This window comes from Manacus vitellinus, unplaced genomic scaffold (assembly GCF_001715985.3).
Source record: "Manacus vitellinus isolate BGI_N305 unplaced genomic scaffold, ASM171598v3 scaffold_39_pilon, whole genome shotgun sequence".
In the NCBI taxonomy this organism is placed as follows: Eukaryota; Metazoa; Chordata; class Aves; order Passeriformes; family Pipridae; genus Manacus; species Manacus vitellinus.
The window spans coordinates 5,186,944-5,199,295 of record NW_021940534.1 but is presented as its reverse complement, the minus strand read 5'-3'; the positions used below and the strand labels follow the sequence as shown (position 1 = coordinate 5,199,295).

General features: G+C 38.7%; 1 protein-coding gene across 1 annotated transcript in view; it reads left to right on the top strand.

The window, feature by feature from the left end:
* The first annotated feature begins 693 nt into the window (after positions 1 to 693).
* HIVEP1 (human immunodeficiency virus type I enhancer binding protein 1) overlaps positions 694 to 12,352 on the top strand; it is a 128,663-nt gene continuing 117,004 nt past the window's right edge. The window contains exon 1 of the mRNA XM_018077671.2: positions 694 to 2,151. Coding sequence (XP_017933160.2) covers positions 2,112 to 2,151 — 40 coding nt within the window. The 5' untranslated portion in view covers positions 694 to 2,111. The remainder of the gene's footprint in view (positions 2,152 to 12,352) is intronic.

The following is a 12,352-nucleotide window of genomic DNA, read 5'->3' as shown; positions in this document are numbered from 1 at the left end:
AGTGACGGTTTTTATTAGAATCTTTAAAAACCTCAGCCCAGCCCCTGGGACTTTCCCAGTTCACCTAGAGGAAAGGGTGACTGGGGTTCAAGGGGGTGCTGGTCGCTTCAAGCCATCCAGCCACTTATCTCCATTTCCAATTTGTGTCTGAGACCTGGAAAATGGACCTGTTAGCATAAGGTTTTATTTTATTTCCAGATATTTCTGTTATGCCCGCAGATAAATTGGTAAGCGTGAACAACTTGACAGGCAGTGTGCTCTGTTTCGTATTTTTCCATGTTTTTCCTTCAAGGTGCGATAATACCCTAGTGAAGAACCATTTAGTCAGAATAACATTTTCCAGCTTTCCTTTGTGTCAGTTGCAGTAATTTTTTTTTCTTCTGTTTGGGTCTTTTTATGCAGCAACAGACAAAAGAAACATTAAAAATTAATGATTATATTTCTCAACAGTATGTAGACTGAAGGGGTGGTTGCAAGTAGTGTATTTTAATTGGGTTTAAATTCAATTTTTACGAAAACATGGTTGTCTTAAAAAAAACAAGCAACCAAAACAAAACAAAAAAAGCACCCCTAAATTAATACTTAAAACAAATGGTAAAAATTCTACATAATTCCTCCTTTGAGTAGCTGTCCTTAATCAATTTACCCATATTAGGGGCCATTCTGAAGTTCATTTAGTTTTTAAAAAATTTCTTCCTAGTGTTTGCTAAAAAAAATAATCTGTTAACATGAAGTAGTATTACTATAAAAAGAAGTGGAAAGTGGTTAATTTTTTATTTTGTTTAGATAGAAGAGTGTAATTACACCAGACACTTTTTAAGTTTTTTTGTGTAAATAGTTTGCAATAGATCTGTGGGAGATTTCACATCCTGTATGATTTAAGAAACTGAACAAAATGCTCCTTAAACAGTAAGCAATTCATAAGAAAGTGCAGGTGGGTTAAAAGTGACTGTGATCCTCTCCTATACACTGATATTTCAGCAGAAATATCGCGTGGGGAGTTATTCGAGACTTGCATGCTCCATGTAAGGATTCTGTAGGTAGCTAATATTACAAATAAGGTGATGCTTTGTGTGCTTGCCCTCCCCTCTGCACTCCCCCACCCCAAGATGAAGATCTGTATCTGAAAGCCTAATGTCAAATTTTGTTTCATTTTCTGGATTTATTTGCATGGGACAAGGGTTGTTGGAAAATGTTTTCTGGCTAGAAAACAGCTGACAAATGTGGAAAAGTGTCTTAGTTTTCTCATGCTTCCTGAGTAATTCTAAGAGGAGTTTCATCTTCACGTGATTTTCTTAAGATACTGGAACACTTCACTCCATGAAACCTGTTGAGGAATACATTCAGTGCAGGTAGCTGGGTGTGCAGCTGCAGTGCAAGCTGCAGGTTGAACTCTGGCTGGCGGGAGCCCCGGGCAAGAGACTGGGAACTGGTGCTGACCCTTTGTACAACAAAGGGCGCAGGGGTCTGTGGCCCTGGCCAGATGACCAGAGACACGGCAGGAGACAAGGACTCAGCTGGAAGACCCCAGACTATGATGTTTGTAAGACTGTGAGGGTATAAAAGCCCAGGGGGTCCTTTGGGATCCTTCCTCGGAGGCACTAGCTCAGGCTGTTATTCTGTTGTTGCACCAGGAAAAAATTAAAGGAACCAGAGGTCTGAGACTCTGCTATGGGAAACCTGGGGTTGAGCCCATAAGGAAATCTTGTCTGACTGTGTGAGCGTGGGGTATGTAGGGAGTCAAGTGGGCTCACATCTGCACAGTGGAGTTGCCTGCTGCGAAGGGGCTTCGATCCCAGCAGTGTAATTGTCTGGTGGTGGGAGTTTGACTGACAGGGTGGCTCCTGAATGGTCAGACAGGAAAGTTTCCTTAGCAAATGATAGGTACAGAAATACTCGTTGCTAATTTCCACAGGTGTTTTGAGGATGAAAAGGATCAGATAGGTATCTTTATTTTCCTTACTGATGCCTACATCTCATAACTTTCTTTCTCTGTTTTTTTAGCATACGGATTAACTGAGCCCTTTGACAAGTTTATGGAGCTGCCATCTCTCTGCTTGCTGTACTTTTCGTTTCTGAGAGGAGAAAGTTGTGCATGAGATTAGAGGAAAATGCCTCGGACAAAGCAGATACATCCCAGAAATCTGAGAGGTATGTAGCTCTCAGTTGAGAAAGAAAAGCTTTTTGGGATTCTTGGTTGCAGTTTCAATTACGAGGTTAAAGGAATATGTATTTAAGAAGTTGGTTTTGATCCAAAAACAGTTTGCAAGCAAGTCTGTGAGACTGTTCTAATTTTGAGAGAAATAACTGGAATATATTCTTATTCCTGCAGTCCATGTGCTTGACAGCATTCTTGATATTCTCCAGCTTACAGCAATAACAAGCAAGAACTTTGAAAATGCAAAGGAAGAAGCAGTTTCCTTATCAGAGAATTTACAGTTGAAATATAGGGGAGGTGGGAAATGGGTGTAACATAGAAGCAACATGACATCTGACAGCTGGTAGTTGTTTTTCTTAATAGTAGTCAGTTTGGCTTGCTCTTGAGGGGATCAAAATCTTCTCCCATGCATGACTCCTCACTATTTATATATTACCTGTCACCCACGCTACCTGGGGCATTGCTAGATTTGAGCTTGATGTCCTTCCTCCCTTGCCTTTGCACAGCTAAATGGTACCTTGTTGGCTATGGAAAGGGGCAAGCAGGCAAGCAACCTGCTCTACAAACTGGCAAGCTTACATGTCCTGGTGTTTTCCTTGAACAAAATCCCAGTGCACTTTTACCAAGCCCAGGACTGGCAGACGAATGTGAGGAATCTGATCCTATGGTTATTTGTTACTATGTTGGTAGAAGTGGCGCTAGAGGAATTAAATGAGGAGAAAAAATACGGGTCAATTAACAAGCAGACATATTTTGGGGGAGGACACTCTTCCATCCCCACCCTTTCACACAGCTTTCAGGAGAACATGCTTCCACCTGCACCCTCACATGTAGCTGTCATCAGCTTTTCTAAATTAATTTTACTATTGCAGTATGGAAGCATCCCTTCAGAGAATAAAAGCCATTACAAACCCACAAACATCAATATAAAGCTTTAGGGGCAGGAACAGCATTTGATTCGGGTTTTAACTTTTTTATGCCAAAACCCAGCAAACATTCATGGGTGTTGCAGTTAGTTTACAGCTGAGAGTCTCTCAAGGGCTTGTGCCTACAGCTGTATCCGGGACCTTATGTTTGCATACTGTTGTCATTGCTACCATTAACAATCTCTGCTGGAGAAGACGTTTTTGCAATGTCTTTATTCAGGAAGTGCTGAGTAGCATTTTGGTATGATGGATAAACCTCTATGACAAATGAGGAATTCCATGTTTCCCCCTCTTACTGAATGTGAAGCAATAAATTAGAGCTCAGTTTTTAATATTGTGGTTACCAAGTTGCTGACATAACTGAGCTTATGTTTTCTGATCATATATGAGAGTGATCTAATTTTAGTACTCTGACTGATATCTACTCTTGTATTGCTTGAAACTTAATAGGAGTTAAATCTATTGTAAAGCTTTCTTTTCACTTAAATAAATGCATTTAAAATAAATAATCTAATTAAACTCTTAATTGTGTAAGAATTTAGTTGCCTTTTTTTCCTTGCGTAATTTCTCCAATCATTTAGCTTTTATCAACCCCTGTAATAGCAGTTTTTATCAGTTCCTATTTTCTCCACAACTAATGGAGTTCTTGAATGAATTAAAATGGGTTAAACGCTGAGAAGGGAAATAGAGGTATAAAGCAAGCCCATAGTTTGAAATTATCTTGGAACAGCTAAACGACACAGGTTAGTGCAAACTTCAACACCTTGTGAGCATATATTGCTACTATCATGGGTTATTAGAGGTGAAGTGATTTGAAAAATCAGTTTACTTCTCATTAGTTATACAGTTTCCATTTTTAGTCTAGATAATTAGGAAAACTGGATTTTACTTTCGTTAGTCATTTATCAGTCCCTCAGAGTATTGCAGAAAATATTTGCTTAAACCCTCAGTTTTTGCTGGAACTTGGGGAGCCTGAAAGATTTCACAGGTCTGTTTTCTGACAGCTTATTTTGATGTTTGCAAAGTTGTTGATACTCTTAATTAACCTTTAAAACTTTAAAAAAATCTCTGTTTTAACACTGTGATTTAATCCATGGTAATTAGAATTGATGATAAGTAAATCTGCAACAAGCATAAATGTGTGTGGTCAAAGGTGAAGTTCAAAAAACTTGGCAACGAGAAAAAATATGCTCCATAACTTTTGAAAGACAAAGGTGTAAGATTAAGCAAATTGTAGTTTTAGATACAAGCTATTTTTAAGTTCTCTAAACCTGATTGTCACCTTTTGTACTATGTACAAAGAACACTCTATGGCCTTACCTGGCTTCTCCCTCTCTGGTCCTAACTCCTCTCGTTGCCCCATAGCAATCAAATTGCCAACAGCTTTAACTAGACTTGCCCAGAGCCCATCAATATTTAACTTTTTTCGAGAGATCACTGTTGAACAACCCGTGACACCCTCTGTCCTGTTGTGCATCAGATGAGTTACTTGGGTTAAACTCACAGTCCAAATCAGCCTGGAAAATAAACAACTATGTCCAAGAACCTAAAGTATTTTTGCTTAAAAAAACCCCAATGCAATCCCTCTCTCCCTTCCTGCCAAGAAAACACACAGGAAAAAAACCACCATAAAGATCCCCCCCACACTCCCATTAGTTAATTTGAGGTTTGCTACAGTGTAGCAAAGTTTTGAAGGTTTTAATGTTGCCCGTGTTTACCATAAGCAACCTTATTGTCTGGGGAAAATAAAGTAACATTGTTTAATATAGAAGGCTAAATTTAAGATTTTGGCAGGAAACCTTAAGGCTCTTCTTTTTGTGGTGTGGCTTGCTTTTCTCGTTTTGTGTGCTTCTGGGAGAGCTGACAGCTTTTGGCAGAATAGCAGTGGCCCTAAAGTATTAGGATCAGTGAAGATAAAATTTATTATTTGTGGCCTTTCACTGTCTGCTTAGAGATGAGTCAATATAGCACTATACTAGCCTGATTTTACAGATGGAAAAAATATCTCTATCAAGAAGACGGTATATGGGAAGCATTATTTTGCAAATAAAAAAAAAATTAATTAGTTGACCATTTGTTTTCATGAATGTGTTAGTGACATGGTGTCGGTGCCCGTCTGCATCTGAATGAGCATGTTGAATCTGAAGGTACCAATAAGGTGTGTGCTGTGCTGCACTTGTTTCATTATGTTGTTTTGTCACATCAGACTTCCCTCCTTCTCACTGCAAATCAGTCCTTAATGTGAAAAATATTACTATCACCAGTGGACTGCTTTGGTGAGAGACATTGTGCACAGTGTCAGGCTTGACTGACTTGCTTAATGGTTGCAGTTGTCTCCAGCGGTAGGGATTAGTGGCTAAAATTTGAGAAATTGCAGTTTTACAGGTCTCAAAAGGACATGGATTGGATGCATGCAACTTCTGGAAAATGCTTAGTAGTTTTAAAGGTGGAAGCCAAAGGTATGCCTAGGAAAATCCTGGCATGGGTTGCCTTCAGCGGTGTGACTTGAAGTGAGTTCATAAGGAGGTGCTCCTGATGTTGTCTCAGTCTCTTAAATATTAAGGGTGCATATCATGTTGTTAATCAAAAGCATCATCATTCCTCCTCCAGAAAACAAAGAGGAAAATATGTGCAAAAGAGGAAAATACCTGTCTTACTTAGGCACCCAGAGGTCGCATTTTCTTATTTTACTCTATTTGTTTTAGCTCACTAAAACTAACAAAAAGACTACTTTGCATGCGGTTGTACCCTGTATTTACATGGCCAATTGATACACGTGTGTAACAAAACATTTCTTAGAATCTGTAATGTATTCCCAGAAGTACAGTTACATTAGAGAATCATGCTTTTAGCAGGGCCGAGTGGGCTTGGTTTGTTGTCAGCTGGTTGTGTGAGGATATAGAAAGAAAAACAACTCATGTTTTTGTTTACTTAGAAGTATCCAGTTGCAGAGTTTAAAATGAAAACTTTTATTATGTGTACATTGCTTAGCACAGTGCTGTGATTCACTAATACAAAACTGTAACAGAAATATTTTGAATTTCGTCTCTTTCTAGATAAACTTTCTGTTATTTTTAGGAAGATGTGTTACTGCTGTTTTTCCCCCTCAGTCAAATATTTCTATTTGAAACAAATGAACAGACAGGCCCATAATGTTCAAGACCATCTCCCAATCTTTTAACGCTTTGCATTTGATAAGGAAATGCAACTGTAATATGAGTAACTTTGCTGAATAGGTTGATAGGTCTGCAGTAATCTGGAAAGCATGCCTAAATTTGCTGGAAAGCTGGGTATGTTCTGGGCCTTATGATGTCTGAAGAGCTAGGCATCTACTGCATCTCAAGTGTGAGCTGGCAAAGGCTCTTTGAGTTGTTTTAAAATTGTAATGTGCTTTCAGTGCTGAAATAGGTCTGTCTATGCTGAAAGCTGACAGGTTGATATTTCTTTTTAGTGTTTGGTCATGTAGTCTATAAAAGTTGGGAATCGATTCGTGTGCTGTGCTTTAATTCATGATTTGCATCAAATGACTTAATAAAACTGTTGAGCTTTCTCAAGGCTTGTTTCTGTAACTTGTACTTGTTGATTCAGAAGAAAGGTACAAGCACAACATTTGACTTTTGGGTCTTGGTACTGTTTCTGAGACAAAAATAGTGCTCTAATTTAGGGTGTTCCTGAGGGGCTGCTGGTGCAGTATTGGTACATCAGAAGTACTGGCAGTCTGTGCTCTGTGGCTTACCTGTGGACATCTGTAAAGATGTTGCATATGTGTCTTGCTTAAGTTTCTGGAGCAAGTGCAAGACACAAATGGAGTCAGAGATTTGACTTGTTGAGTTTGCTACAGAAATATCCCTTGATTTGGCAGCAGTTCTTGTTTCTTTATATCGGATTGTGTTGTATCATTTCTTCTATATATAATTTCTTCTAAAAATTTGTACCCCAAACCTCCCTCATGAAGGGAGAGAGAATGCATGGCTCTGTTGGTGTATCACCAGCTGAAGTACCAGCAGATCCACCTGTAATGAAATGAATAAACCTGTAGACCACAGAAGTACTCTCTTTCTGTGTGTCTTGTGTTTCTCATTTGAGATGCAGAAGGATAATGTTTTTGCCTTTTTGCCTTTTTTTGTTTTACTTGTTTGTAGTGTAAGATCTTTTGACTGTATCTTATGGTGTGTATGGTCCAACATCTTGCACATTGTGTATTATCTTGGCTGCAGCCCTTAAATTTTATTGTAATGTGAATAATGTCTATGTTTACTTGTGAAAAACTGTCTAAAGTACTCTCCAGTGTAAGAAAGGCTGGGTTTTTAAAGCTGCAATTTGCTACCTTTTCCCATCACCTGTGTTGTTTCTGTCTCATTGTGCCATGTTCCAAAATTTGGTCATGTGTTTTCATCACAGTCTAGTTCTATTCACTGCACAGGATGGTTGGGGTCTTATGTCGGTAGCCATAGGTGATGGACAAAAGCCTGTTGGGAATGAATTGCAAGGGGGGAAAGAACAGTAGGGTGGATAACGCTGGATGCTGTTACTTTGAGGCAGCCATATTTAATTTCTGCCTCTAGCACCGAGTTTCTTGTGTGAGACTGAGCAGTTCTGTTATACCAAACTTTTGCAGCCACCCACTAATGGTGAGTGCTGCACTTTGCCTGAATTGAGATACTCGGGCACAAGTTCTGAGCTTTTGCAACTGCAGTTGGTCCACTATGGCAACAGTTTGGTGCAAAATACTCCAAAAGTGCTAAGTACATTAAAACAAAAAAAATCAAGGTCTAGGTGATGTAATCCAAAATTAGCCAATACTTTTGGTACACTTTTTAATCTCTCTTTGTCTCTTAATCTCTCTATGTGTCTGTTTTCTGCTGTAAACTGGAGATACCGGTACCACATCAGCTTTTAATGACTCAGAAGACCGAGTTGTTAGTGTTGTGAAGCAGGCACTTGGTGTCTAAATAACGGAAAAGATGATGAAGAAACTGGTAGTAAACAGAGCCAAGCAGTGAGCATAGCCCATTTTGCGCACTGGCTTAGTTTGTGTAAACACCCTTACTTTTGGCATCCTCTGACTTCTTGCTGCTTCACCTCACAATCTTAAAGCTTACTTCCTAGCTTTTAAAATACCAAACTAAAAAACCCGAGAAATTCCACCGTGTTGAACCACAAACCTTCTCATATGAGTCATTGATGTGTTGGGACCTCAAACTGCAGTGCAGCTTCTGCTATGTGAGCCATGCAGTATGCTGGTGTACCCTGCATGGACCTGGCATGGGGCCGTGGAGAAAGGAATCGCTCTGATCAGTGTGTGTTCGTCATCATGTGTCCGAGTTTCACGCTGTTGCTGAGCAAGCCCCTGCAGAATAAACAAAATTTGGCTGAGATTTAAGCAATTAAAAAAGATGTCCAGAAAACTAAACTTGATTGTAGCTGGCACTGACAGCTTTTAATATGTATTTATAGATTTCTGCAAATAGGAAAAGAAAAATAATACAAAGAGAATCTGCTGGATACAGACAGTGGTGAAAACGGGGGCTTTCAGAGGGAGTTAAAATAACATGAAGGAAGGAGATATAAGAATGGTATTCCAGCTAACAGGATTGCACAGAAATACATGCAGGAATGTTGATAAAAGTAAAAGAATGGAGGAAGGAGCTTAGTTCTGTTCTTTTGATCACAGGAAACAACAAACTGTGTTTTTTATGGAATATAAAATCGTCATAATTGCAGTTAGATCAGGCTCAAGCTGGAAAGAAATGGTGAAGGGTAATGTCAAAAAATTGAATTCCTACAGAAACAAAAAAGCAGCTGTGAACTGGGGCTTGAAAGCTATGTATAAGCCTGTTAGATTTCTTTCAGAATACAATGAAGTGGAAACAGTGCAGATCTGTAATTCTGCCTCACCTTTATGTCCTGTATCTTCTTTATTGCTAATTGAGCATGGAGTAAGAAATGCTACAGAATTTGACATTTGCTGAAGCATGAACTCCAGTGCGTTAGGAAGGTCATGAAAAAAATGGTAGTTGTGACAAGAGAAACAAAAGTAAGATTTCAGCAGTTGTTCTTTCAAACATTTCTATTACAGCAGGCAGTTGGCTTTGGGATGAAACTAAGACCAGTCTTTCGAGGCCAGGAACAATTACATTTTGTAAGAATCAACCTTTCTTATGAGCATTTAGAAGAATATGGCTTTCTGTTTAGTTGATTGGTTTTTTGGTTTTTTGTTTTTATTTGGGTTTTTTTTGTTGTTGTTTTTTTTTTTAAATCCTTGCATCTCAGAATAGATTTTGGGTTGCTAAGTGTGCCTGTAAGGTAACTGTTCAAATGGAGTTGTGTGCATGTGCAAGTGTTTGTGTGTAATAAACCAAAGCAACAAGAGAAAAACCCAACAGCCACTACTAATATGTAACCATTAGCAATTAACATGTAAATTGCAAAATCCTGGATAGGGCAGAGAAGCTTGGTTAAGAGAGCCTTTTTGCAAATTTATGGTCGGCTGCATTTTAAATGTCTGCTTAAAAAAAGGCGAAGGCTTATGGTCTTCTGTTTTTCTCAATTGGCTTTTTTATGGCTTCAAAATTGTGCAAGTTTCTCTGTTGACACTCCTGTTGGTATTTTCAAACTCTGAAGGCATTAGTCCACTGGGCTTTGCAGTTGTGGTAGTGTTACTGCACAGTCTTATATCCAGCCCAATAAACTCTCCAAGACCATTGTTACCATTTAAAAATACCTTGTTTCAATTAATTCTCGTTAATAAAAAAGGTACCAAAGGAATTTGCAAACATAGTACTGTTTTCTTCGAACTTGCTTTCGCCTGTGTTATGATACTTGAAAGGATTTGTGTGATAAATACTTACCTGCTGCTCCAGGTGAGGATTTTTGGACTGTGGGAAGAATTCCCGGCCCTTGGCAAGGTGGACAGACATGCAGGACCTTGGGCAGGGAGCTCAGTAACAACACTCAGTTACAGTTGTCTGTATGTTAGGTGGTAACATCTGTTTGACCTAGCCCCTTGCAAAGTCGCTGAAGAGATGAGAACTATCTTTTTCTAACCACAGTCAGTTGTTACCTTCAAAACAGCCACTGGTAGCCCAGCTTAATGTATTCAGTAAACTTTGAAAAAGACTCTGTTTTGAGGGTTACGTTGTTTTGGTTTGATTTTTAATCCAGAAATTGTTCCTTTTCATGGTATGTTATCTGAGTTTCTTCTTACAATCAGACGGTTTAATTTCAGATTGCAAATGGCTGTAAATATTTATGATGTAAAACATAAAGGAGACTTCCTAGAGTCACACATTTTCAAAGAGCTGGTTACACTAGTAGAAATTTCCTAGGCTGGTTCATTCTCTGGTGTGTTGGACTTCTGTGGTAAGCATTTCAGTTCAGAAATTGCTTATTAGCTTATGGAGAGAGTAACTCAGGCTCTTACTCAGTTGGAAAAGTAAGATTTTCCTTGCTATGTTAAAACAGATGAATAAACTGGACTTTAAATTTCCAAATTACATGAGTTGGGCAAAGTGCAGTCTTTCCCTCCACTTGTTTAAATGTATCATAACTTAGAATATTTACATTAAGAAGAAGGAGGGGGAAAATAAAACCCCACAGCAGATGTTTGGAGCTTCAGTAATGCATTTAGGGAGGAAATGGGGAAGCTCTAGTTCAGTGAGAGAGGCAGTACTATTTGTTTTTATACAAGAGCTTTTTAAATGCCTTTAAAGCTTCTCTCAGAATGAGGCTGCTCAGAGAATATGCTGACTTAGCAATTCCTGTGTGACCTTTGGTGACAGGCTGAGGAAGAAATATCTTTGTAAGGATCCACAGATTGTGAAAAGTAGAAGGAGGATTTTTGTTAAGTCAAAGTTGAAATAGTCTGTGTACTTGAAAATTTAATCTTTGTCTAGGACTTTGCTGATACTCATACAATTGTATCTGGCTAATGCAGTAAACTGGATTTAACATCTTTGATTACCAACAGAAACATTGAGTAGAGAATACTTGTTCATATGTTAAATGCCCTATGAACTTTCTTCCCCTTGAATTCCCGTGTGTTTAAAAGATAAGTTCCCAGCAAGTCCCCTTTGTAAATCCTGGGGTAAACCTCCTGAGCTGAAATTGGGAAAGGTTTGGAATGAGCTGCAGGAGGAAAAGCAGCAGTTCAGCAGGAGCCCATGGTGTAGCGTCGCTACAAAACAACTGTGTGTGTGTTCCTAGTTACCTATGAAATATGTGGCCTACTCCCGGCCAGCAATGGTAGTCATGGAATATCCAGAGCACACCGCATGATTTCCTCTGATTTTTGGCATAATTTTTAGGGCTGGGAAGTAGGATAAGTTAATATTGAATGGCATTGTTTTTAAGTACTGAACTCTGTTAAGTCAGATGGGAGATTGCACACACTTGTTCTTATCCTAAAGGTTACAATGCAGACACAATACAGAGCCAGGAAACAGAAAAAAGTATATGCAATATATGCTGTGGTTTTGCTGTTCCATTACCTGTAATGAATCTCTAGCCACTGCGCTTTTTGAAGAGAAGTGCATGTCTCATATTCAGTAGGTGTATGGATTTCACTCTTCTTCCCAGCTGCCGGATTTCTTACAGAAAGAACTAGTTCTGTCACAAGTCTATGAGGGAAACGTTATGGTGTATGTATTAGTAGTGTTTAAAATACTGTATTCTGGTTTTTTTATTAGCAAAATACCTAATCTGCCCAAATGTTCCTTTAATTCTCTCTTGTCAAGAGGCAGAGCAAAGTGTGTATATTGCTTAGTCTAATACCTTGAATTGTAAATGAGAATTGCCTGCTTCAGTGTTAGAGGCAGTGCTTTTGTGGCTGAGAGGCAGATTGGGAACTGTGAAAATACTGTGTTACAGGGATGATTTAGTAATTTTCAAACAAATCTTTATTTAGTTTACACAGGGCACTTGCTGCATTTGTCTTAAGTATTGCATGCATTTGTTAGAGGTGGGAGAATACTCTATTTTGTGATAAGTTTATGGAACATTTAATTTTGTTTTCCTCTGGTGTTTTTTTCTTCTCTTTTACAAAGTATATTTCTGTGACAATAAAATGTTACAGTTATTTTAGAACACTCTATGTATGCTATATCCAGATATATGTGTCCAGTAGCATGCTTCAGAATAGTTTTCTTTATGTGTTTGTCCTTTCTTTTCGTAAAATTCTGAAATGGTGATGGAACTTTTGGAGATACTGGCTGCCATGCCTGCTCACGTACATGAAATCCATTGCTGCAGTGGTAGAAAGAAAGCCAGT